General features: G+C 41.7%; 1 protein-coding gene across 1 annotated transcript in view; it reads right to left on the reverse strand.

Moving 5' to 3' along the window:
• LOC115198652 (copine-8) overlaps window positions 1-26,972 on the reverse strand; it is a 129,620-nt gene that overhangs the window by 18,919 nt on the left and 83,729 nt on the right. The window contains exons 7-13 of the mRNA XM_029760763.1: window positions 16,909-16,972; window positions 13,128-13,231; window positions 11,300-11,404; window positions 9,190-9,231; window positions 6,981-7,056; window positions 5,536-5,589; window positions 5,345-5,406 (exon numbers count right to left, since the gene is read on the reverse strand). Of these exons, the coding sequence (XP_029616623.1) occupies window positions 5,345-5,406; window positions 5,536-5,589; window positions 6,981-7,056; window positions 9,190-9,231; window positions 11,300-11,404; window positions 13,128-13,231; window positions 16,909-16,972 (507 nt within the window). The remainder of the gene's footprint in view (window positions 1-5,344; window positions 5,407-5,535; window positions 5,590-6,980; window positions 7,057-9,189; window positions 9,232-11,299; window positions 11,405-13,127; window positions 13,232-16,908; window positions 16,973-26,972) is intronic.

A 26,972-nucleotide genomic window follows, 5' to 3' on the forward strand; every position in this document is an offset into this window, starting at 1 on the left:
CATCATTTTCTGGAATTTTCCAAGCTGTTTAACTTCTATGGGCTAGGTGGGACGCCTAGTGTGTACCACCCGCGGTACACACTATCAACAGCCAGTGAAATAGCATGGCGCGAAATAGAAAACAGCAAAAATCTCATAATTTCATTTTCTCAAACAATCAACTATTTTACACCATTTTAAAGATAAACTTCTCGTTAATCTAACCACATTGTCTGATTTCAAAAAGGCTTTACGGCGAAAGCATAAAATTAGATTATGTTAGGACATAAACTTCACAAGAAAAACCACACAGCCATTTTCCAAGCAAGGACATGCATCACAAAAACCCAAAATACAGCTAAAATATTCACTAACCTTTGATCTTCATCAGATGGCACTCATAGAACTTCATGTTACACAATACATGTATGTTTTGCTCGATAAAGTTCATATTTATATCCAAAAACCCCATTTTACATTGGCGCGTGATGTTCAGAAAATGTATACCCACCAAAACCTCTGGTGAATGAGCACATCAATTTACAAAAATACTCATCATAAACGTTGATAAAATTTACAACAGTTATTGAAAGAATTATAGATATACTTCTCCTTAATGCAACCGCTGTGTCAGATTTTAAAATAGCTTTACGGAGAATGCACATTTTTCAATATTCTGAGTACATAGCTCAACCATCAAAGCAAGCTATACAGATACCCGCCAAGTTCTGGGGTCAACTAAACTCAGAATTAGTGTTATAAATATTCTCTTACATTTGCTAATCTTCGTCAGAATGCACTCCCAGGACTCCTACTTCCACAAGAAATGTTCTTTTTGTTCGAAATACTCCATATTTATCTCCAAATACCTCCGTTTTGTTCGTGCGTTCAGATCACTATCCAAAGGCATAACGCGCAAGCGTAAATCCAGACACGAAAAGTCAAATAGTTCCATTACCGTTCATAGAAAACATTTCAAACGTTGTTTACAATCTATCCTTCGGGTCTTTTTAACATAAAACATTGATAATATTCCAACCGGACAATAGCGTATTCATTACAGCGGAAAAAGAAGGAGCGGCACACCAAACGTGCCAGCACAGTAAACAACTCACTGGTCCCAGGCATTCCACTCATTGACTGAGCTACTATTCTCTGCCCAGTAACAGGAGACGCATGAAACAAGTTTCTAAAGACTGTTGACAGCCAATGGAAGCCTTAGGAAGTGCAACTTGACCCCACAGACACTGTAGTTTCGATAGGGTTACCAAAGAAGAACTACAATTCTCAGATTTCCCACTTCCTGGTTGGATTTTTCTCAGGTTTTTGCCTGCCATATGAGTTCTGTTATACTCACAGACATCATTCAAACAGTTTTAGAAACTTCAGAGTGTTTTCTATCCAAATCTACTAATAATATGCACATAATTGACTCTAGGCCCGAGTATTAGGCAGTTTACTCTGGGCATGCTTTTCATCCGAAAATGAAAATACTGCCCCCTATACCTTAAAAAGTTAAAGGCACAGTCAACTTAGTGTATGTAAACTTCTGACCCACTGGAATTGTGATACAGTGAATTATAAGTGAAATAATCTGTCTGTAAACAATTGTTGGAAAAATTACTTGTGTCATGCACAAAGTGGATGTCCTAACCAACTTGCAAAAAGTCCAGTTTGTTGCCAAGAAATTTGGGGAGTGGTTGAAAAACAAGTTATTGACTCCAACCTAAGTGTATGTAAACTTCCGACTTCAACTGTATGTTGTGTGGTAAGCTGTTAGTAGCCCATGTGCCTCACCCAAATAATTTGGTCTATTTTCAACTCTTAATTTCACCTACGTTACTGTTCTGACTCGGTGGTGCATGTGTAGCCTATAACCTGTTTTTGAGAAATGTATTCATCTAATATTGAAAGAGGTTTCATTGTCTGCTTATATGCCGCTTTAATTTATCCTACGGTTCTGACTTGGTGTACAGGGAAAATACTGTAAGAGCAGCCCATGTTCTGCATTCTGTCACTGTACATTTCAAAAGTGCTGAACACAGTTATATTGACTACGTCTGTCCTAGCTCACTCATTAATATCTTAATCGAAATGACGGAATGGCTCTTATGCGCACATCATTCCCTTATGCCATAGTTTCTACATCTCAACTGTCAGTAGAAACCACATTTGTTTAAGCAAGTCAGCCATATCAGCTATGTTTTTTAAAAAGGCAGTAAACGAGGCTGAAAGAACTGTTTCGCTGCCAGACAAGGCTCTGCTGATAGCCAGGTGTAGCGGTGGTAAGGATTCACTCCACTGTGCTGAAAAGAAAGCTCTGTTGTTGGGACAGCTTTATGTAGGCCCTAACAGTTTGTGGGCACCGCTTGTCGTCGTTAAAGTGCAATTAATGGACGGTTTAGTGTTGTGTTGTGTAGTGGCTTTGCTGGTATGCATCTAAAAAAAATTGAGGAGTTTGCCCCACCAAGATTTACATGCTAAAATCGCCACTGAACCTGACAGTGCTTGAGAGGATCTGCAAAGAAGAATGGGAGAAACTCCCCAAATACAGGTGTGCCAAGCTTGTAGCATCATACCCAGAAAGACTCAAGGCTGTAATCACTGCCAAAGGTGCTTCAACAAAGTACTGAGTAAAGGGTCTGAATACTTATGTAAATGTGATATGTTTTTTTTATTTTTATACATTTGCAAACATTTCTAATAATGCATTTTTGCTTTGTTATTATGGGGTATTGTGTGTAGATTGATGAGGGAAATTGTTTTTTTAAATACATTTTTAAATAAGGCTGTAAAGTAACAAAATGTGGAAAAAGTCAAGGGGTCTGAATACTTTCCAAATGCATTGTAGATGTACCATTTACACCTTCTGTACCATGTGCATCTGACAAAAAAACGTATTTTATATAGTGTATGTTTACCACAGATGGTAATGTGACGAACAACACGACCTGTACCAAAGTCAGATTAGGATATAGGCCAAGGACTAGATAAAGTGTATTTTTACTTGGAGTTTTTCCTTATTGCAGGCTACTACTTTCACCACTTTGGTTGTTTACTACACTACCTTATTATCTCTGTTTAGCACATGATCTCACATGTGAATCCTTAAAGAGATGGGTGGGGCTAAGGCTTAAGAGGATGTGAATTATGCTAAATGGGTGTAGACAAAGAAAAGGGTGATTTCCTCAAAATTGGGGTTTATCAACTTTCAAATCAGAAGTGGGGTTTATCAACTTTCAAATCACTCTATTGTAGTGCATGGTATATAATTTTCTAGCTCTGAGTCTCTACTTTTATTGAATGTAAAAACACAATTTCAAATTTTGCTACATAAGACCAAATCAGTCACTTACACTGAACAAAAATATAAACACAACATGTAAAGTGCTCATGTTTCATGAGCTGAAATAAATGAGCCCTGAAATATTCCACACACATAAAAAAGCTTATTTCTCTCAAATTAGTAAGCATTTACATCAAGATAATCCATCCACCTGACAGGTGTAGCATATCAAGAAGTTGATTAAACAGCATGATCATTACACAGGTGCACCTTGTGCTGGGGACAATAAAAGGCCACTAAAATGCCACAGATGTCTCAAGTTTTGAGGGCACTGCAGGAATGTTTACCAGGAACTGGTCCAGATCATTTAATGTCATTTAATAGGTTATGGCTTTCTCTACCATAAGCCACCTCCAATGTTGTTTTAGAGAATTTGGCAGTACGTCCAACCGGCCTCACACCCCAGTGGGTGTGTGTGGGCCTGGCTGCCAAGTGGGTGGATCTATACCCTCCCAGGCCCAGTCATGTGAAATCCATAGATTAGGGCTTAATGAATTTATTTCAATTGGTTGATTTCCTTATATGAACTGTAACTCACAAAAATCTTTATTGTTGCATGTTGCATTTATATTTTTGTTCAGTATATCCATCTATTATCCACATATTCTTTGGTATTCTGCCGATACCTTGTTGATTTGTAGAGGAAGTAAATGTAGATGGAAAGGTCAGTGACCTCAGCCTCTGGCTTGTCCTGTATTACTCATATGTGATGGGAGGAGAGACCTCCCACCTCTATATACATGTAGATACATCAGCTGTCTCATTGACTGGGGCTGTGAAGACATTCACTGTTATTTATAGGGCTGGGACAATTTACCAGTATTGCAATACTTTTTCCATTGCAAATTTTTTTACACGAAGCAGACCAAACTCTTTGGTCCTTTAAAAACCTCCTGTGTGCCAAATATTGTGTGCTATAATAAATAAATGTGAAAATAAATAAATGTGACTGGATGACAACACAATGATGTTTGTTTCCAACATTAGGGCCGTTTTCCTAAAGAAGTCACATTTTCTTCATATTTTGTTTCCTTGCCACCACACTAACAAGTATCGTGACACTGGTATTGTCCTGGCCCTAGTTATTTATATATTCATTAACATGTATTTTACAATTTATGTTGACTGAGAACACATTCACAGCAGTAACCTGAGGGTAGATTCACATACAGCACATGACTACACTTCCTGAACTACATACGTAGGAGCGTCAGTGTAAGTGATGATTACCCCTCAGCTCACCCTCAGGCGACAGCTCAAAACAGGACCAACTTCCTACATGTCAGACTGTATAGGACTGACTACATGCCGAGAGGAAAGAGCTCCATATCAATGAGATGTTGTGCTTGATTGAACAAAAACTCCCCTCTCCTCCTCTGACTGCCATTGACAATGGAAACGCTCAACGAAATACTGAGAGAGCTCTGACTGTGTAAGGGTCAATGCACCACATGTTATTCTGCTACCCTCCCTACCCACCCTTGTTGTACAATACTACACATGATCCATGACCTTTAGATGAGAAGTGTCAAAATGGCCATTCTGTGTCTCTCGTTTCTTCACAGACCTCTCTCACTCTCTCACTCTCCCTCTCTTTCTGTCTCTCTGATTTTCTGACTCTCTCCATCTCGGTCTCGCTAAACCTTTTCCCTCTCCTCCTGCTTCACCGTTCGACCCATGCTCTGGAGTGCAAGCCTGACTAGCCTTCCGCTGTGAGTCTTATGAAAGTCAGAAAGTGTGTGTGGGCGAGCGTTCCGCTACGCACCACTGCACACACTCAGCCACCATCACCCATTCAGCCATGGACTAGAGGGCCGGAATGAACACACATACAGTTCACTCTCCTCACATCCCCCTCCACCGGACTTCACATCTGCACACCTGTCAATCTCTCTCTTTTCTCTCGACTTCTGTCTTTCTCTTTCTTTTCTATATGAATAAACGAGGGAATGCAGGAGTGAGAGGTTCTTTCACTCCGTCTGCATTCACACTGAAGAGAGAGATTGCAGTGTCACTCACCCTCCTTTGATGTAGTCGAGGAAGGTGACTTCTATATCCACCAGGAATGAGAGCAGAGTTACCTGGAGACAATATTGATACAAGGATGGCAGGATGGAACGGGCTTTACAATAAAGACAATGACTAAACCAAGCTCAAATCAACATAAACAAGATAAAAAGAACGGACGGACAGTGTCTGTTGTGGCTTACCGTTCCAGAGTTTAGGTATTTTTTCTTTTTTCCTTTCTTCTTCGGATTTATAACCTGTGAAGAGAACAGCAGAATCATTCAAACATGGAGTTTGATTATAACACAGTGATATACAAATCTCTCTCTCTCTCTGAAGTGCAGCACACAGTATTTTAATCTGAGCTTCAAGGTGTTAAATTAAACCGAGTGGAGGTCAGGAGGCCGTACAAACCCTCGGAGAGAAAACATCCGATAAGTCCTAAATGGCACTCTATTATTGCCTGGGCCCATAGTGTGCACTATAGTGCACTATAAGGGAAGAGGGTGTTATTTGGGAAGCAGCCCAATTTACAATAGATTTCTAACCCCCTGCATCCTTGGTGGAGATTGGAGGGAATAAGTCAGGAGGGCACATTTGCCTTTGAAGGTGAGGCTAGCTGTTTTATTGCATCGGCTTTATTGCATCTGGCTTGTAAAATAAAATGTATATTAACGTGCCCATCCCCCCCATAAACGCACACACTCGCACGCACACATAGCACAGACACACACACACACACACACACACACACAGTAACAGTTGGTTTCCCTTGTGTTGTGTTCAGCAACTGCTCCGGCAAGAGTAGATGTCACATCAAGTCAACAGATTGACAGAGAGGACCAGGGAGACAGGAGCTGCTCACAAGCGGCGTGTTTCACAAGTAAAAGAGAAGATGGTGATCATCGGGCACGATGGACAACCATAAGCAGTGTTTGTGTTTGTTTGTGTGAAGGGGCAATGTGTACAACAGAGATCGGGCCCCATGCTGGGCATTGGGTGATGACAAATGGACGGATGGTTAGGGGAAGACGCACGCACGCACACACACACACACACACACACACACACACACACACACACACACACACACACACACACACAGTAGTGATGTAGAACCTCCTCTCCTAAATTGTACAATTTACTGTGGAGGGAAAAAACGAACCAGAGAATATGGGTGGAAGCCAAGAGCTGTGACTTGGGAAATGATGATAGATTCCCATGTCCCAGTGCCAGAATCTTGGATGACAGCACACAATCACGGTGTGGCTGTGTGTCTTCTTTCTCTCATTAGACAAACACCAGCTGCTTAAAATACGGGTCCCCCTGTGTGCTTCCCACTCAGAATATTGTTTTTAATGAACAACTGTTCAGTTCTATCTTAAGAGACGGAGTGTGGAGGCTGGCCATCCATCAAAACTCCCTCACTTTACGTCAAACTCCGTGAATGAAATTCCAGGAGAAATGCCATGAAGAATCGCTCCAGAGGAGATTTACTAAATGTGCTTCTGTGTGGGTGTTAAAAGTATACAGATACATAATATTGCATTCCACCAAGTACACATACATACGTAAACATGACTCATGCACACATGTAGACACACACAACCACACACACACACACACACACACACACACACACACTTACCTCATACACATTGAACTGGGACTGGCCTCTGGATAGCTCTCTGTAGCTGGTACTGAACTCTCCTATGAAGTCATGGCTAAGGACACAACGCACAAAACAATCATTAGTAAAATCATAGCATTTCAAAGACACAGCCCACAAAGCACCACTGTTAGTGGCATAAGCCTGATCGACGTGCCTATGAAGAAGTGTATTGCAAAGTATTATAATAGTCTAGTGGATGGAATGAGATCAGTTGAGATCAGTTATTATTAATGAAATGTTAAAGCAATAAAGAGTGAGATAGATAGACATTTAATAATTATTTGAGAGTGATTAAGCAGAGATTTCACTTGTGTTTGTCATGCAGCCACTTGAGGGTGGGAAAAAGTATTTGCCCCCTTTCTGATTTTCTCTAGTTTTGATACTGAATGTTATCAGTTCTTCAACGAAAACCTGATATTAGAACCTGAGTTAACAATAAACAAAGTTATGCAACACTCAATTCCCCTGTGTGAAAAAGTAATTGCCCCTTTACACTCAATAACTGGTTGTGCCACCTTTAGATGCAGTGATTGCAACTAAATGTTTCCTGTAGTGACTGATCAGTTTCTCATATCGCTGTGGAGGAATTCTGGCCCACTTTTGCATGCAGAACTAATTTAACTCGGCGACATATGTGGGTTTTCAAGCATGAACTGCTCGTTTCAAGTCCTGTCACAACATCTCAATTGGGATTAGGTCTGGACTTTGACTCGGCCATTCCAAAACTTCAAAATGGGTTGCTTTTTTAGCCATTTTCATGTAGACTTGATTGTGTGTTTTGGATCATTGTCTTGCTGCATGACCGTGCTGCGCGTCAGCTCACAGACAGATGGCCTGACATTCTCCTGTAGAATTCTCTGATACAGAGCAGAATTCATGATTCCTTCTATTAACGCAAGTCGTGCAGGTCCTGAGCAGCAAAGAATCCCCAAACCATCACACTACCACCACCATGCTAGACCATTGGTAAGAGGTTCTTACAGTGAAATGCAGTGTTTGGTTTTCGCCAGGCATAATGGGACCCGTGTCGTCCAAAAAGTTTACTCAAGTTTGCCAAAAAGCACCTGGAGGATCAGCAAGACTCTTGGAAGAATGTTCTACGGACAGATGATTCAAAAGTAACTTCTTGGATGACAAAATTCTCCACAACGACTGATCAACAAGCAGCTAAAGGTGACACAACCAGTTATTAAGTGTGTTGGATTCTGGGGTAAACTTTGAACATTGTTATACTCAGAAGTATAGGAACATTTGTTACAAAAGAGACATAAGGGGTGCCACAATGAAGCTTGGGAGGGGCTGAGTGCAGGGAACACGATCGCATGTGGCAGTACTGATAAGGGGAGAAACCGTTGAAGGATCATGTCACTTAGCTCCCTGCTCAGCAATAATGATGCAATGTTTAGCGATAAGGAGGAGACACGGTTAAGCTTCTTCAGTGTCCGTGATTTATTTACTCAAATTTAGAACCTAACAAGTGTAAGGGGACAATTACTTTTTCACACAGGGACATCGGGTGTTGTACAACTTTGTTTATTAAATAAATGAAATAAGTATGTTATTGTGTGTTATTTGTTTGCTCAGGTTCCGTTTATCTTATATTAGATTTTGGTTGAAGATCCTACCACTTTCAGTGTCAAATATATGCAAAAGTAGAGAAAATCAGAAAGGGGTCAAATACTTGTTCATGGCACTGTATATTCAATGCACTTCCTTAAAATAAAATGAATTCGGAAACAAAGTGTAACCCCTCTACCTGCAAGCAAAGAGAGGTCTGGTAACACTTGACATTACGCTGACAGGTATAAAGAGGCAACGAGACAGAGGGAGTGAGAGCATACCGTAAAGTAATACCCCAGTGCAATAACTTTGCCCACTAAACCCATAATATGAAATGATGACACTCATATCAAGTTGGTGTTTCTTCTACTGTTGCCCCGCCCTTGGCCCTGCCTCTATATTCATGGGCCAATCCAATTCCCCCACTTCACATCAAATCAAATGTATTTATATAGCCCTTCGTACATCAACATGTCAATGTGTGTTGAATGAATCAGCATCCCCTCCAGCTTCCTTACCTTCTAGAAATATAGATTAGGATTAGTTAAAGTATCCTAATTTAGATAATGCAGTGATTATATCACGCTAATGAAGGTGCTTTCAATTAAGACTCAAATTAAATTACCTTCCATCTCTTTCCCAGTCGTAGCATTCTATCTTGATCGTTCTAGTAGGGTGAACAAAAATGTATATATTAGAAACAGATTTATTCAGTTTAACAGGACAATTATCAGCAGAATCTATGATCATGGCATTGTACATTCCCACCAAACAAGTTTCAAGTTCAAATGTATACTATTCTGAAGGAGGATCGTTTATAGTAATCTATATCATGTCTATATTAGTTTCCAAAATAGCGAACGTTAGAGAGAGAAAAGCAGTGCTCTTCCACCATCATCCAATCCCCTCAAACTGAAGAATCGTTTTCCCCTGACAAGTGGCCATTTCCCTTCACCAGAGCCAAGAGATAAGTAGTTGACTGTGGCTATGCGTATTTCACCGAGCACCAATTTCACCTGTCTCAATTTCACCTCTCTTTTCAGATGAGAAAAAAGAAAGAAGAAAATAATGAACAGATGCTTAGATGAAAAGGTAATCGTTAGTTCTAGATTACCACCGGGTGAGAAGTCACAGGTTAATGAGTTTCCCGAAGGGGTTCGTAAGGGGGTATGATGATAAGAGGAGGCACACTCCGGCATTGTCAGAGCACAAAGACACACACACACACACACACACACACACACACACACACACACACACACACACACACACACACACACACACACACACACACACACACACACACACACACACACACACACACACACACACACACACACACACACACACACACACAGGCTCTGCTCAGCCTCCTACTAAATGGAGTGAAGGATGAGCCCATCACCATTCATCTAAGCTGACTAGATAAAGGAGATAAAGCCATCCAGCCCTACAATAATCAACCAGAACACCGCCCCTGAGTCCTGAGGGAGGGAGTCCTGCACTGCGACCCAAATGGCACCCATTTGGGATGCACATCTACTATAGAGGAGGACAGCACGGGGGATGACCGCTCATACTAACAGCAGTGGACTTCATTAACTACCTCACTGGAAAACAATTACTGTGTTGAAGCGCAACCTAAAGATGCTCTGAGGACACAACAGGAGCGATGAGTTGACAGGACCAGACAATGGGTTTGCTGCTCCTTCTGTAGTCCCCGGGGTGGCGGGAGAAAGTGTGTATGTGTGTGTGCGTGAGAGTGTGTGTGTCTCTAACAAGGGCCCATCAGCGGTGGTACTATCAGCAGGGGGACACACAGCTCTCCATTGTGAGCGTTCTCTCGTGGCTCTCGTCCTGCCTCTCCCTTATCTCTCATCCCAGACCCCCAGAGACTCGCACTCTCGCTGTGTGTGTGTGCGTAAATCAATGTATATGTATGTGTGTATAAGCGCTCATTCGCGTGCTTCCTTGGCTCCCCACACACTGATAACAATGAGCTCTCTCTAACTAACCTCCTAACAACTCAGACAGAGCCAGGATCCAGCTCTGTTCCAATCAATGCAGCCTGACTAGCTCAGACCATCCATCTGGGGCTTTGTGCCTTATCACTGGCAAACAAGCCCGCTGACAACTGGAGATGAATACAAACACAATCCCTGAGATGGGATTGCAGAGTGACACACACACACACATTGTCCTTTACATTACGCACACACGCACACACACACTGGGAATTTCAAACTTGGGGGTGAAAAACTATTGCAGTGCTTCTTACACCCTGGATTTAAGGGCCATTACATCTGAGTGAGGGCATGACACCTGTCTGTCAGTCAGGCATGTGAATAGACTACTCCACTGAGGGAGAAAGATGATTGCAGAGAGGAAGGCTATTCATAAGCAGACCAAGCATTCATTTCTCCTTTGGAGTTCATTATAATAGCTTCCATATGCATTTAATAGGTTCACAACCAACTTAGCAACCAAGGAATTCCATGCATGCATGGTGATTCTTATAAAGTCCATCTAAAAAATATTTTCTCCTCTTGCAGATTAGATCCTGTCACAAAATAATTTTTACAAAGCACTCAAATTGTAAAAAAAAAGATTATCACCATGGCCCTCACACACTTCAGCAAAACAGTTAATGCCAGTTTAATCTTGCTGACCACATTACACACACACGCGCACAGACACACACACACACACACACACGTAGACACACACACACTGACCTGTCGTAGTCTCCATTGCAAAGTGCTCTGACAGGTATCTTGAAGGCCTGCCACACTGGGTTAAGTGTGTTCTTCACCACCTCTGTCTTATGGCAGATTGTGAACCTGGAGAAACACAGCGACAAGACAAGCCATACACTTATCAATGGATCAATCAATCACTGGACAATATTCCTTTCACTGTTCCTCTTTATACCCTTCTATTTCCCCACATCTCTCTCTCTCTCTCTCTCTCTCTCTCTCTCTCTCTCTCTCTCTCTCTCTCTCTCTCTCTCATTCCCTCAGAGTGTCTGTGCAAAGTTAGAGTTAGCGAGACAAACTGTCTTCCTGTGATCTTCAAGTTTTCTCAAGTTTAAACGTCTGTCTTTGACTCTCAGCTCCCGCAAATCTCCCCCCCCCCCAAGAAGATAAATTGCACTCATTTAGTGATACAAATCTCAAAGACATTGATTCCTTTTTTCCATACTTTGCCAAAATATCGAGCGATAAAAAACATTTCAGATGTCATCATGATGACCGGCACCAACAAAAATATCTGTTTCAGTTCTAAGAGCAATTACCATCAACTGAGGAATTCTCAGTATAATCATCATTCGCTGCAAAAGTAAATGGTTTTAAAGTGAATATAGTGCAGTGTGGAATATGAGTTCAGAGAGCTTCACCTTCCATTAACTGATAGTGAGAAAGAGAGAGAGTAAAAGAGTGAGAGCGAGAGAGAGAGAGGATTGACCCCTGTACAGAGAGGTCAGGGGGGCAATAGGGAGCTTTCCCTCCAACCACTGCTCCCTCTAGGTCATGTCCTCTCTGCTCTGCCGGCTGTAACGTGTGTGTGTGTGTGTGTGTGTGTGTGTGTGTGTGTGTGTGTGTAATAAAGCCTCGCCTCAGAGGATAAAGCCTCAGCCTCCAGTATTTACGCTGCAGTTGTTTACGTGCCGGGTGGGCTAGGGTCAGTCTGTTATATCTGGAGTATTTCTCCTGTGTTATCCGGTGTCCTGTGTGAATTTAAGTATGCTCTCTCTAATTCTCTCTCTCTTTCTCTCTTTTTCTCTCTCTTTCTCTCTCTCGGAGGATCTGAGCCCTAGGACCATGCCTCAGGACTACCTGGCCTGATGACTCCTTACTGTCCCCAGTCCACCTGCCCGTGCTGCTGCTCCAGTTTCAACTGTTCTGCCTGCGGCTATGGAACCCTGACCTGTTCACCGGACGTGCTACCTGTCCCAGACCTGCTGTTTTCAACTCTCTAGAGACAGCAGGAGCGTTAGAGATACTCTGAATGATCGGCTATGAAAAGCCGACTGACATTTACTCATGAGGTGCTGACCTGTTGCACCCTCGACAACCACTGTGATTATTATTATTTGATCCTGCTGGTCATCTATAAACATTTGAACATCTTGGCCATGTTCTCTTATAATCTCCACCCGGCACAGCCAGAAGAGGACTGGCCACCCCTCATAGCCTGGTTCCCCTCTAGGTTTCTTCCTATGTTCTGGCCTTTCTAGGGAGTTTTTCCTAGCCACCGTGCTTCTACACCTGCATTGCTTGCTGTTTGGGGTTTTAGGCTGGGTTTCTGTACAACACTTTGTGACATCAGCTGATGTAAGAAGGGCATTACAAATAAATTTGATTAATTGATTGAGTAGACCTGCTTATCTGACCTGTGGTGATGAGAGAGAGAATACACACACACACACAAACCAACAAAGAGAGGCAAGGTTGTTTACCTAAAGGAATTCAATGTAATCTAATTTCCCTCAGATTGCGGGACTGATGAATGGAATTGAATGGAGGAGAGGATCTGAAGAAGGGGTAGGTAAAGTATACTCACGTGCCGTCTTCATTGCTGCGGTAGAAGACGAGGAAAGGGTCTGACTTGCCGAAGAAATCTTTCTTGTCCAGTTTATTCCCACAGAACTGCATCATCACTGACTCCTACAGTAACAGAGAGAGACATTGAGACTAGAGGTCGACCGATTAATCGGAATGGCCGATTAATTAGGGCCGATTTCAAGTTTTCATAACAATAACAGTATTTTTAGCCACCGATTTGCCTATTATTATTATTTTTTTATTTAATTTTTACACCTTTATTTAACTAGGCAAGTAAGATTAAGAACAAATTCTTATTTTCAATGACGGCCTAGGAACGGGTGTTAACTGCCTTGTTCAGGGGGATTCAGGGATTCGTTTTTGCAACCTTCCGGTCACTAGTCCAACGCTCTAACCACCTGCCTTACATTGCACTCTACGAGGAGCCTGCATGGCAGGCTGACTACCTGTTACGCGAGGGCAGCAAGAAGCCAAGGTAAGTTGCGAGCTCGCATTAAACTTATCTTATAAAATACTATCAATCTTAACATAATCACTAGTTAACTACACATGGTTGATGATATTACTAGTTTATCTAACGTGTCCTGCATTGCATATAATCGATGCGGTGCCTGTTAATTTCTCATCGAATCACAGTCTACTTCGACAAACGGGTGATGATTTAACAAGCGCATTTGCGAAAAAAGCACTGTCGTTGCACCAATGTACCTAACCATAAACATCAATGTCTTTCTTTAAAGGCCGTAATTAATTTACAAGAATTGTACATAATTATGACATAACATTGAAGGTTGTGCAATGTAACAGGAATATTTAGACTTAGGGATGCCACCCGTAAGATAAAATACTGAACGGTTCCGTATTTCACTGAAATAATAAACGTTTCGTTTTCGCAATGATCGTTTCCGAATTCGACCATATTAATGACCAAAGGCTCGTATTTCTGTGTGTTATTATGTTATAATTAAGTCTATGATTTGATATTTGATAGAGCAGTCTGACTGAGCGATGGTAGGCAGCAGCAGGCTCATAAGCATTCATTCAAACAGCACCATCATGCGTTTTGCCTGCAGCTCTTCGCAATTCTTCAAGCATTGCGCTGTTTATGACTTCAAGCCTATCAACCCCCGAGATTAGGCTGGTGTAACCGATGTGAAATGGCTAGCTAGTTAGCGGGTGCGCGCTAATAGCGTTTCAAATGTCACTCGCGCTGAGACTTGGGAGTGGTTGTTCCCCTTGCTCTACATGGGTAACGCTGCTTCGAGGGTGGCTGTTGTCGATGTGTTCCTGGTTCCAGCCCAGGTAGGAGCGAGGAGAGGGACGGAAGCTATACTGTTACACTGGCAATACTAAAGTGCCTATAAGAACATCCAATAGTCAAAGGTATATGAAATACAAATGGTATAGAGAGAAATAGTCCTATAATTCCTATAATAACTACAACCTAAAACTTCTTACCTGGGAATATTGAAGACTCATGTTCAAAGGAACCACCAGCTTTCATATGTTCTCATGTTCTGAGCAAGGAACTTAAACGTTAGCTTTTTTACATGGCGTATTGCACTTTTACTTTCTTCTCCAACACTTTGTTTTTGCATTATTTAAACCAAATTGAACATGTTTCATTATTTATTTGAGGCTAAATTTATTTTATTGATGTATTATATTAAGTTAAAATAAGTGTTCCTTCAGTATTGTTGTAATTGTCATTATTACAAAAAAATAAAAAAATAAATCGGCCTATTAATCGGTAACGGCTTTTTTTGGCCCTCCAATAAACGGTATTGGTATCGGCGTTGAAAAATCATAATCGGTCGACCTCTAATTGAGACTGATGAAACTGACAGCACAGCTCAGTATTCACAGCAGATACTGGTGAGAGACTTCTGATAGTAGATGCAGACATTAATGCAGATCAGTCAACAGTAACATTACAGGACACAGCTCAGGGCAACTCTACTCAGCATCAATGTGAGAGTAATATCCTATGATAGTAAATCCATAACAATATAATTTAATGTATATGCCATGGCGAAGTGTTTATTGATTGATGTTGTTATGTGGGTATGATGTACAGTGCCTTGCAAAAGTATTCATCCCCCTTGGTGTTTTTCCTATTTTGTTGCATTACAACCTGTAATTTAAATGCATTTTTATTTGGATGTAATGTAATGGACACACACAAAATAGATTAAATTGGTGAAGTGAAATGGAAAAAGTAACTTGTTTAAAAAAATATGGTAAACCGGTGCGTGCATATGTATTCACTCCCTTTGGTATGAAGCCCCTATACAAGAGCTGGTGCAACCAATTACCTTCAGAAGTCACATAATTAGTTAAATAAAGTCCACCTGCATGCAATCTAAGTGTCACATGATCTGTCACATAATCTCAGTATATATACACCTGTTCTGAAAGGCCCCAGAGTCTGCAACACCACTAAGCAAGGGGCACCACCAAGCAAGCAGCACGGAGCTTTCCAAACAGGTCAGGGACAAAGTTGTGGAGAAGTACCGATCAGGGTTGGGTTATAAAAAAATATCAGAAACTTTGAGCATCCCACAGAGCACCATTAAATCCATTATTAAAAAATGGAAAGAATATTTCACCACAACAAACCTGCCAAGAGAGGGCCGCCCACCAAAAATCCCGGAACAGGCAAGGAGGGCATTAATCGGAGAGGAAACAAAGAGACCAAAGATAACCCTGAAGGAGCTGCAAAGCTCCACAGCGGAGATTGGAGTATCTGTCCATAGGACCACTTTAAGCCGTACACTCCACAAAGCTGGGCTTACAGAAGAGTAGCCAGAAAAAAACCATTGCTTTAAGGAAAAAATCAGCAAACAAAAAGGTCTGTGGGAGACTCCCCAAACATATGGAAGAAGGTAATCTGGACAGATGAGACTAAAATTGAGCTTTTTGGCCATCAAGAAAAACACTATGTCTGGCACAAACCCAACACCAAACCCAACACCTCTCATCACCCCGAGAACGCCATCCCCACAGTGAAGCATGGTGGTGGCAGCATCATGCTGTGGGGATGTTTTTCATCGGCAGGGACTGGGAAACTGGTCAGTATTGAAGGAATGATGGATTGCACTAAATACAGGGAAATTCATGAGGAGAAACCTGTTTCAGTCTTCCAGAGATTTGAGACTGGGACGGAGGTTCACCTTCCAGCAGGACAATGACCCTAAGCATACTGCTCAAGCAACATTCGAATGGTTTAAGGGGAAACGTTTAAATGTTTTGGAATGGCCTAGTCAAAGCCCAGACCTCAATCCAACTGAGAATCTGTGGTATGACTTAAAGATTGCTGTACACCAACGGACCCCATCCAAATTGAAGGAGCTGGAGCAGTTTTGCCTTGAAGAATGGGCAACAATCCCAGTGGCTAGATGTGCCAAGCTTATAGAGACATACCCCAAGAGACTTGCAGCAATGTGGCTCTACAAAGTATTGACTTTGGGGGGGGTGAATAGTTATGCACACTCAAGTTTTCAGTTTTTTTGTTATATTTCTTGTTTGTTTCACAAGAAAAAATATTTAGCATCTTCAAAGTGGTAGGCATGTTGTGTAAATCAAATGATACGAACCCCCCAAAAATCCATTTTAATTCCAGGTTGTAAGGCAACAAAATAGGAAAAATGCCAAGGGGGGTGAATACTTTTGCAAGCCACTGTATGGTTTGGGGAGTTAACAAGGGCAGTCAGTTTTTTTGGAAAGGGATGCAGCCCAAAAATCCCTTTCCCTCCATATCCCCTGCCATCACTACTCACCCTGCAGTTTCCCATCTCTTCTGCCTTAACAATGATGTTTCCACACTTCTTTCCAGGAATGCCCCTGTTGAAGACAAAACAGAGACACCATTCATTGATATACTAATGGACTATATGGTCAGTATGGTCTAACGGAAACACATAACGGTGATGTCTGTGCATGTTTCTCTGTCATAACAAGCCTCACCCATCATGCCATGGAAAACTTGAGAACTTGAGGGAGTATCCCAAAACACCTCTAAAGTCAGAGAATACAAGTTGAGCTTTGAGAGAGAGAGAGGGAGAAAGAGGGTGTGTGTGTTTGTGTGTGCACCTTCCCTTACGCCTTTCCTGACCTGGCGGTCAGCAGAACGCGAGGCACCGTTTATCCAGGATTCCATCCAACACACTACACCAACACACCCAACTTACACAGGTCTCTTTCATAACGCATCCACCATCCCTTCAAGCAATGGTGTCCAAGTCATGACAGAGGACAAAATAAGCTTTAAAATGGAACCCATGAGGCATGGTAAGAAACCACAGGGATATTAGTTGTCTTAACTTCTGAGAAATAGAGTCATCTTCAAAATACTGATGACTTGCGCTGTCATAGCACAAGCCAGGCCCACCTTGCAGAAATTTACTCAGGCAGTCATTTAGGCAGCCTGAAATTGGGGTCTAGGACCCCAGCCTAAGAGTAATACAAGTCCCCTTTACTTAGACAGCAAGTCTGAAGGAGACAGCTGATAGACCTATCAAAAGGACATGGATCCGGATGTTTTTTTTGTATCAGTGCTTTACATTGGGAAGAACATCTATCTATTTTTAACCCAAAAACCAATAGCCTACCTCTTCTGAAGGATGGGAGTAAAATTGCAAAAGAAGAAAATGAAAAGGTTTCTCTCTCTCCCCTCCTTCTCTGACAATTCCCCTAGGTCATTTGTACTGTCCAGTGTTCCCCTGCCTTCCCTCCACCATGAAATCGACCCATTCTCCTCATAGAAATGATGTAATGAATTTAAAAAAAGACACCTTAGTACTATGTTCCATTTTGCCAGTGTAGCAAATCGACTGTTGATTAATCCCTAAACCCTCTGTCTTTTATGATGGGGGAAATTACTCCAATTGGAGTAGACCAGGGCCTGTATTCACAAAGAGTCTCAGACTAGGAGTGCTGATCTAGGATCCGGCCCCTCCTGATTAATCGCATGGTCTGTTCGGAGATGAGTCCATGTCCGAGCATTCGCAAACAGTGTTTGCAAAATCAATGCCACATGTAATCAACTAGGCCTATCACTTTGTGTAGCCAGTAGCGATGCTAATGATAACTGTCTTGTGGGAAACAGAAACGCTTTCCCCTAAACCTTCTCAACCATCTAAATGTTAACTGAAAAGTAGGCCTACATGGCAGAATTATGTCATGAATTGTATCAATCGGGTGGGCATTTGTATTGCAAACTCTGCTACAGAAACATCGCTAGCAAAACACGTTCCTCTCTAGCTAGGTGCGCAACTCAAAAAGCTAAACGTGTTAGATCTATTTGAGACGCCAAAAATGGTCTTTTGATAACATTTTTTCATTGACATGGACTCAGAACATCCCATTTTGTTGTTTCTCTGTAAAAAGAGTAATTGTGAGATGAAAAACTGAACTTCACACTTGTGAGTATTTTCACACTGATCCTAGATCAGCACCCCTAGGACTACTCTGATACGCATTATGAATACAGGCCCAGCCACTGTTACAGTAGTTGGGATAAACGGACCAAGGCGCAGCGTGATTCGAATTCTACATCTTTTATTTGTGAAACTTAAACAGAACAATAAACAAACAACGACCGTGAAGTAACAGAGCGCACATCAGCACTCAACAAAACAATATCCCACAACCCAGGTGGGAACAATGGAGAACTTAAGTATGATCCCCAATTAGAGACAACAAACATCAGCTGCCTCTAATTGGGAACCATACCAAGAGCACCAACATAGAAATGAAAAAACTAGAACACCCCCTAGTCACGCCCAACCAAGGGCTCTCTATGGTCAGGGCGTACACTTGATTGTGAATGTTCTGTTTAGTTCTAATCTTAGAATGCCAAAACAAATGACAATTTAAAACTGTAGCAGTTGATTCCACAAGCATATAGTGAAAAGCCACGTAAGGAAATCCTGCTGTAGACGAGTTAATAACAGGATTACACACACAAATAGGATTCAGACAGGGTTTCACAAGTATTCCACAAGTCCTCTCATCCAGCAATAGACACCTATGGATTTTGATTGTCACTTACAAATTCCAGTCAATCACTCTCTCTTGCTCTGTCTCCCTTTCCCACTGTGTGTGTGTGTGTGTGTGTGTGTGTGTGTGTGTGTGCATTTGTATGCATATGTGTAGAGCCTCAAAGTAGCTAGCTCTGTGTGCCGCTGAATGCAGCAGAACAGGGCTGCACTGTAACCCTCAGGCACAGCCACTCACTCTAAATAGAATAGAGCCATTTCAGACCAAATCTGCATCCCAAATGGTAGCCTATTCCCTTTAGGGTACACTACTTTTCACCAGGGCCCATATGGGTCTGGTCAAAAGTAGTGCACAATTTAGGGAATAGGGTGACATTTGGGACACACCTAAGCTGATTGCTGCCTAACCAGACTAACCAGATCAGCACAATTCAGATCTGCTGCCATATTACGATCCCCATGAACGACACTGAACGTCAGCTTAACTGCCTATGCTTATTACAATAGGAGTGGTTGAAAAAAATACAAATAAATCCCTTTATTCTTTTCGGTCTCCCCATCTTTCTTGCCTTGGTGCCAACACACGCATGCGCACGCAAGCAAGCAGACCAGAGCTGCACCAGCAGACACACATTGCTGTCTTTGTGCGGGTGACTGTGAATGGGTTCTGATGAGGGGCCAGACAGTAGGCTAAACAAGGCTCCATCCCATCCCATCACACCCAATTCAGTGGGTCTGTCAGACTATAAATCAAACAAGTAAACAAGACCAGGGCCATCAGAGGACTCACACACATAGAGCTCCTCCTGGGTTGGTTGGCAAGGCCTACACTACCAACAGGCCTTTCTGGGTGGCAAGGATAGGGCCAATTATATTTAATAATTGGGGGATGAAGGGCGGGGGGCATAGGTCTAGTGCAGGTAAAGCAAGAATGCAGTCCACAGAAGACAGGTTTCATGGAATGGGGTATCAGCCTACTCAACTATGAAGAGTGTACACAAATATTAGTGTCGTAGCTCTTAATGTGGGACTTTAACTGTAAGAAATCACCTCACTATCCAGCCTATTGTGCATATTGACATTCATATTGCAATGTACATCCTTACTTTTGGATCTGGGTCCATGAAATGGAGTATCACCCTACTCAGTGACACCCAAAGAACACAACTGTGAAGAGTTGTCAGGATCGTAGACTCTTATTGCAGGACTTTGGTGAGCTAATGTGACTATCAGTCAACCTACTGTGCGTATTGACATTCATATTGCAATATACAGCCTTACCTATGGATCTTGGGTCATCAGCCTACTCAGTGATACCAACAGAACACAACTGTGACATGTCAAAATGCTGATTTATTGAATTCACCATGTGGTCTATAGTAAAGGACACTTTATTTAATATAACATGCTTTTAATATTCAATAGTTAAAGAGTTAACAGTTAAAGTCCCACAATAAGAGCAACAACTCTAGTACTTGTGTAAACTCTTCACAGTTGTGTTCTGTGGGTGTCACCGAGTAGGTTGATACACCATTTCATGGACCCAAGACCAATGTTTTTTTTCCATCACTGAGCAAATTTCAGGTATGCTAAGAGCAAACTTTAGTTGGGAAAATACTGTGAAACTTCCGGCGCACGTTTACTGAGGCTGTACCCGCTTTAAGTTAGTTTAAACAGTGGTCAAGTAGAATACTGTGGCTATTTAATCAATGTAGGCCTACCAGAGTGGACTACCATAAAAAACTATGGAGAAAATGCGTCCCATTACATTTGAACATAGAAATAGCTGTTCTATCGTTCAGCCTACAGTATGATCTATAACTGGGCTAATAACTCACTAACTAGCAAAGGATATGTGCACAAGTTGCTACATGTAGCTCTCGCTTTGATCTCAAAACAAGTGCATCTACTCACGACCGTTCATGCTGTAAAAACAGTACAGATCAACATGAATGGCACAGATCCATATATGTCAATGGTCTATTTCCATATAGGCCTACTGCAGCTCTGCCTACAACAAAATCTCTTGCATAGTTAGTTTTGTTTCGGTATGTTGCAGTGAAAGTGGCTAATATTGAGTTGATTCGTTCACAATTTTCACAATAAAGAGAAATGTTGATAGTGTTCACTAATGGGGAAAAGTTCAATCTCGTGCTTCTCTGCGCGTGCTGATATTTCTTCTGTGTGGCAGTCCTGGGGGAGCTGCACGCCTGCTTGCAACTTAGAGGGAACATTGCCCAAGATCCATAGCTAAAGCTGTACATTGCAATATGAATGTCAATATGCTCAAAAGGCTGGATAGTGAGGAGATTTCCTATAGTTAAAGTCCCACAATAAGAGAAACAGAGCTAAAATGTGTCAATTTACTTGTCAACAAGTCTATTACATCAACAGTGCGATTTCAACAGATTTTTTTCCTTTTTTATGTGTAACTAACTGTCTTTTGTTGAATTTAAATAACATTCCAACCTTGTTCAGCGTTTTGTAGTCCAAATATTGTCATTATTCCACTATTTGTATCCGTTGCATCAGTTTTAAATGGAGACCTCTATTTTGAAGGTGAACCGCAAATTCCGCTATTGTGGCTAATACTTATTGTGGCTAGCTTCACACAGGTCACAAAGGTCACAAAAGGCACTCATTTCATGGAACAACCCAAGTAATAGAAATCTTCTGTGAGGAAGACTAAAACATGTATTTATTACACCACAGATGACAGGACAGTCTGGAGGTCAATAACATTAACGGAAAATGTGAAAATGAATCATCATAAATGCCTTAAGAAGTAAATGCTTTCTCGGTCACTTTCACCTCTCTTTCACTCATACACATCTATCTTATTTTCTCATCTCTCTACCCTCCCTCTTCTGCACTCTTTCACCTCCCCTTCTCTCGCTCTTTCTCCTTTATCTTGCTTTCTCTTTAAACTCTATTTCTTCTTGGTCTGCGTGTATCCAGAAGCAACACTTCTAATCAAGACACATGGATTTGCAATCAGTGTTAGGAGAGAGAGAGAGCAGAGTAGAGGGAGAGCGCTAGGTAGGTAATTATAATTCAATCTTAGCAACCTGTGGCGTTACTGGGGGGGGCGAGGTTTATTAGCGCACAATGCGCCTGCAATTATCTTCCTCTTTCCCCCCTGGAGAGACAAGAGGCCTTGAGGAAATAACAACTATCAGACAACACACCCTGAGCCAGGGGAATCTATGTACAGTGTGTAATCTTCTCTTTTCCCACCCAGTAGAGATACGCAGGTGAGGTCTTGGAAAGGCTGACCTTTTTAACTGAGACAGTTAGCCCTATTCAATATTACAAAGATGCTGTCATATTAACATAGTTTAGCTACTTTCCTTGATTCAGCTCAACACAATTAGGGTCTTATTCTCTGAAGAACAGACCGGGCGCCAGGATAAAGTGACTAAGGGGGCAGTTGAAATCGGCGAGGGGAATTGTATTGAATTCTGCTTATATCACGTTATACCACAATAAACATGAAGATCAAATGCAGAGACTCAGAGTTCGAGATCATTGGGTACTTTTGAAGTAACAGGTTGGCGCGAAATCTGAAGCTTACCTCCGCCGCGTAAAAATAGGGGCCTTCTAGCAGAAGTAAGGACAAAGATTCAGCAGGAGGCAGATAGGTAGAGGTGCAAAAGAGTTTTAGATGTATTTACACAGCGCTGGTGTTTCAAAGATGACGGTAATATTTACAAATGTACAGTACCAGTCAAAGGTTTGGACACACCTACTCATTCAAGGGTTTTTCTTTATTTTTACTATTTTTTACATTGTAGAATAATAATGAAGACATCAAAACTATGAAATAACACATATGTAATCATGTAGTAATCAAAAAAGTGTTAAACAAATCAAAATATGTTTTATATTTGAGATTCTTGAAAGTAGCCACCCTTTGTCTTGATGACATCTTTGCACATGCTTAGCATTCTCTCAACCAGCTTCATGAGGAATGCTTTTCCAACAATCATGAGGGAGTTCCCACATATGCTTAGCAGTTGTTGGCTGCTTTTCCTTCACTCTGCAGTCCAATTCGTCCCCAACCAATTGGGTTGAAGTCGGGTGATTTTGGAGGCCAGGTCATCTGATGCAGCACTCCATCACTCTCCTTCTTGGTCAAATAGCCCTTACACACCCTGGAGGTGTGTTTTGGGTCATTATCCTGTTGAAAAATAAATGATAGTCCCACTAAGCGCAAACCAGATGGGATGGCATATTGCTGCAGAATACTGTGGTAACCATGCTGGTTAAGTGTGCCTTGAATTCTAAATAAATCACAGACAGTGTCACCAGCAAAGCACCCCCACACCATCACACCTCCTCCTTCATTCTACACGGTGGGAACCACACATGCGGAGATCATCCGTTCACCTACTCTGTGTCTCACAAAGACATGGCGGTTGGAACCAAAATTCTAAAATTTGGACTCATCAGACGAAAGGACAGATTTCCACTGGTCTAATGTCCATTGCTTGTGTTTCTTGGCCCAAGCAAGTCTCTTCTTCTTATTGGTGTCCTTTAGTAGTGTTTCTTTGCAGCAATTCGACCATGAAGGCCTCTCCTCTGAACAGTTGATGTTGAGATGTGTCTGTTACTTGAACTCTTTGAAGCATTTATTTGGGCTGCAATTTCTGAGGCTGGTACCTCTAATGAATTTACCCTGTGCAGCAGAGGTAACTCTGGGCCCTTCTTTCCTGTGGCTTTTTTCCTGTGGTTTTTGCGACTGCACTTGAAGAAACTTTCAAAGTTCTTGAAATGTTCCCGACTTACTGACCTTCATGTCTTAAAGTAATGATGGACTGTCATTTCTCTTTGCTTATTTGAGCTGCTCTTACCATAATATGGACTTGGTATTTTACCAAATAGGGCTATCTTCTGTATAACACCCCTACCTTGTCACAAGGGTAATTGAAATGCATTCCAGGTGACTACCTCATGAAACTGGTTGAGAGAATGCCAACAATGTGCAAAGCTGTCATCAAGGCAAAGGGTGGCTACTTTGAAGAATCTCAAATATAAAAGAAATGTTGATTTGTTTAACACTTTTTTGGTTGGTACATGATTCCATATTTGTTATTTCATAGTTGATGTCTTCACTATTATTCTACAATGTAGAAAATTGTGAAAATAAAGAAAAACCCTTGAATGAGTAGGTGTGTCCAAACTTTTGACTGGTACTGTATGTGTGAAATTTGTTTTGATGTAGAGTGGACCATTATCAAGCACCTGTGTCGAAACAGGGGCAGTGGGACAAAATACATGTCATCTATGCACTTAAATAGCGAATGGAGGACAATTTTCCCGTGGTAAATTTTCATGCCAGCCAGGTAGGCTACACTCCTGTTGTAAATATAAGAAATGTGCTTAATATTAGGAAAGTTCAGAAATAAATATAGGAGGCCTAGCCTGTAGAAAGCTGATGGGATCCTCATCTTTTTAGTAGAGGCCATCATACTGTTTTCTCATGCAATTGCATAGCCCACTGAAATGTTGCGCAACATGAGCTCATGGGCTCTCATGAAGTGTTGGATTAGATTTTCGATTACATTTGCATTGATGTCAGAGTGATTAGAGGGACAATAGAGTGCTGAGTACCAGGCAGTTAGCAAGTTCGGTAGGCTACTAATGACAGCATCAGAGCTAGAAGAAGCCTAATTACCGTGACTAAATGGTCATATGGAATTTGACTGCCTTCATGACTCGTTACCGCCAGTGTGGCGGTAATACGGTCCACGCGACAGCCCTAGTCATACCTAACCGCCCCAGGGGTTTTCCATAGCCCCCCTACGCACACAGCGGCACGCTCTGTCCATTTTGCACTAACCTGTCACTTGTACTTTTTTGCTATTTTTATGTAGGTACATCAAATTAAAAGGTTGGGGGCACAAATTTAAACTGAGGGGGCTAAGCCTCCTACACCCCCAGGTGGAGCTTGGGATGCTCAACTCAAATACTCATACTTTTCTGTCCTCACTACTACTACAACCTCAAACATCTTTACAGGCACCGTTCCAGCAACGTAGTTAGATTAGTAACCAGGCCAGCAGAGTACAGCTTGGCTTGGCTTGGCTCAGCAGTTTGAAAAGGATATTGCTGCACTCTCTCTCTCTTCTTCTCACAACAGCAGTCTATATTAAAGTCATATAACTGTTCTCTAGTCTCCTACAACCTCTTGTCCTGTATTAAATGAATATTACCATTCCAGAGGAAAGAGATTCATGTTCAGATAAAGACTTTCTGTCATGCCCTTTGTGGCTTATTGAATATTCAAGAGGCCATAAAAATGAAAGACCCTATGACAAATCTGAAAGTCATTATGGTGGCCCAGGAAAACGTTATTGCTAATATTATGGAAATGGAATGCAAATTGCTACAGCGGAATTTACTTAACTCATAAAAAAACCTGAAGGGGGGGGGCGGTTTGTTAAGTGAGGGATAATTTAGTAAAAATAGCTTAAGTATCCACATTTATTCTTTAAATACCTTCAATATACTGTTCGAGTAGTAGATTATTGAGTTGCCCGAGTTTACTCAGACCAGGGTGTGTACTTATCCAAGTCTTACTGTGTTTACCCATTTATCCCTTCTTCATTTCAAACCTTTATTGAACTGGGAGAACTAGGCTCCTTGTGACATCATAGGATGAGAACCGCCAGCCTCACCTCTGAAGTGCAGAGCAGACGTAGAGCAAATCATGACATCACAGTTGTGTTTCCCTCTTTTCCCCTTTACTCATTCAGCTGTATGTTGGGGCCTTTACTGCCTTGCTGCTCACTTTGACTCATTCATGAGATAGCACACACACCTATTCAATCAAATAATAGGACCCACTACAGTTGGCATGGCACGCTATAGATGTCAACACACTCCTCAATCTGCTGACAGCCATTGTCTTAAAATAAACTGTGAGTCACTGCTGAGTCGACCCCCCCCCCCCACCACACATACGCCCATTGGAGTGCTGATTGAACTGTGTAATTAGAGGTAATTAACATTCAATAGGGGAAATAAAGGTCCCCCGTCACGGTCAGGTGCAGGTGTATGTCTGACGACAGACAGGGTGAAAGGCACTAGAGCATCTCTCTCTCTCCCAATCTCGCTCTCTCTCCCTCTGTTTCATTCTCTCTCTGTCTTGCTCTCTCTTTCCCTCTCCCCCTCCAACTCACTGTCTTGCTCTCTCTTTCCCTCTCCAACTTTCTGTCTTGCTCTCTCTTTCTGTCTTGCTGTCTTGCTGTCTTTCTTTCTGTCTTTCTCTCTCGCTCTCTCTCTCTCTCTCTCTCTCTCTCTTTCTTTCTCTCTCTCTCTCTCTCTCTCAGCATGAAAACCAAGTGAACAATCAATTACTGTAGCTGAATATAACATGCTGGCGGCGATAATTAATGAATATAGGCAATGGCATACATTAGCTTAGAAAATGGAATACATTAGCTCAGAAACAGGTCTACCAATCTATCAGTGATTAGTAGTATTACATCAAAGTAAACATTCAATATCTGTACATGTCCCTAAATAGCTTTGTGCTGTATCATCTAATGCATGCATTCAGCATATTCTATTCAGAATTATGAAAATGACCTATCAATCAACCATCCATTATGACTGAATCAGAAGTGTGTGTGTCAGTGCTGAGTGTACGTTGACTATGCAAACCATTTGGAATTTCCAACACATTGTTTCTAATAAAAACAAGAAGTGATGCAGTCAGTCTTTCCTCAACTCTTAGCCAAGAAAAGCAAAAGAAAAACGTGACAATCTTTTCTAGGACAGCTGCATCTTAACTAGGTCTTTCTTTGCAGCACTTGACCATATGACTGGACAATAATCAA

This window comes from Salmo trutta, chromosome 8, assembly GCF_901001165.1.
Source record: "Salmo trutta chromosome 8, fSalTru1.1, whole genome shotgun sequence".
NCBI classification, from domain to species: Eukaryota; Metazoa; Chordata; class Actinopteri; order Salmoniformes; family Salmonidae; genus Salmo; species Salmo trutta.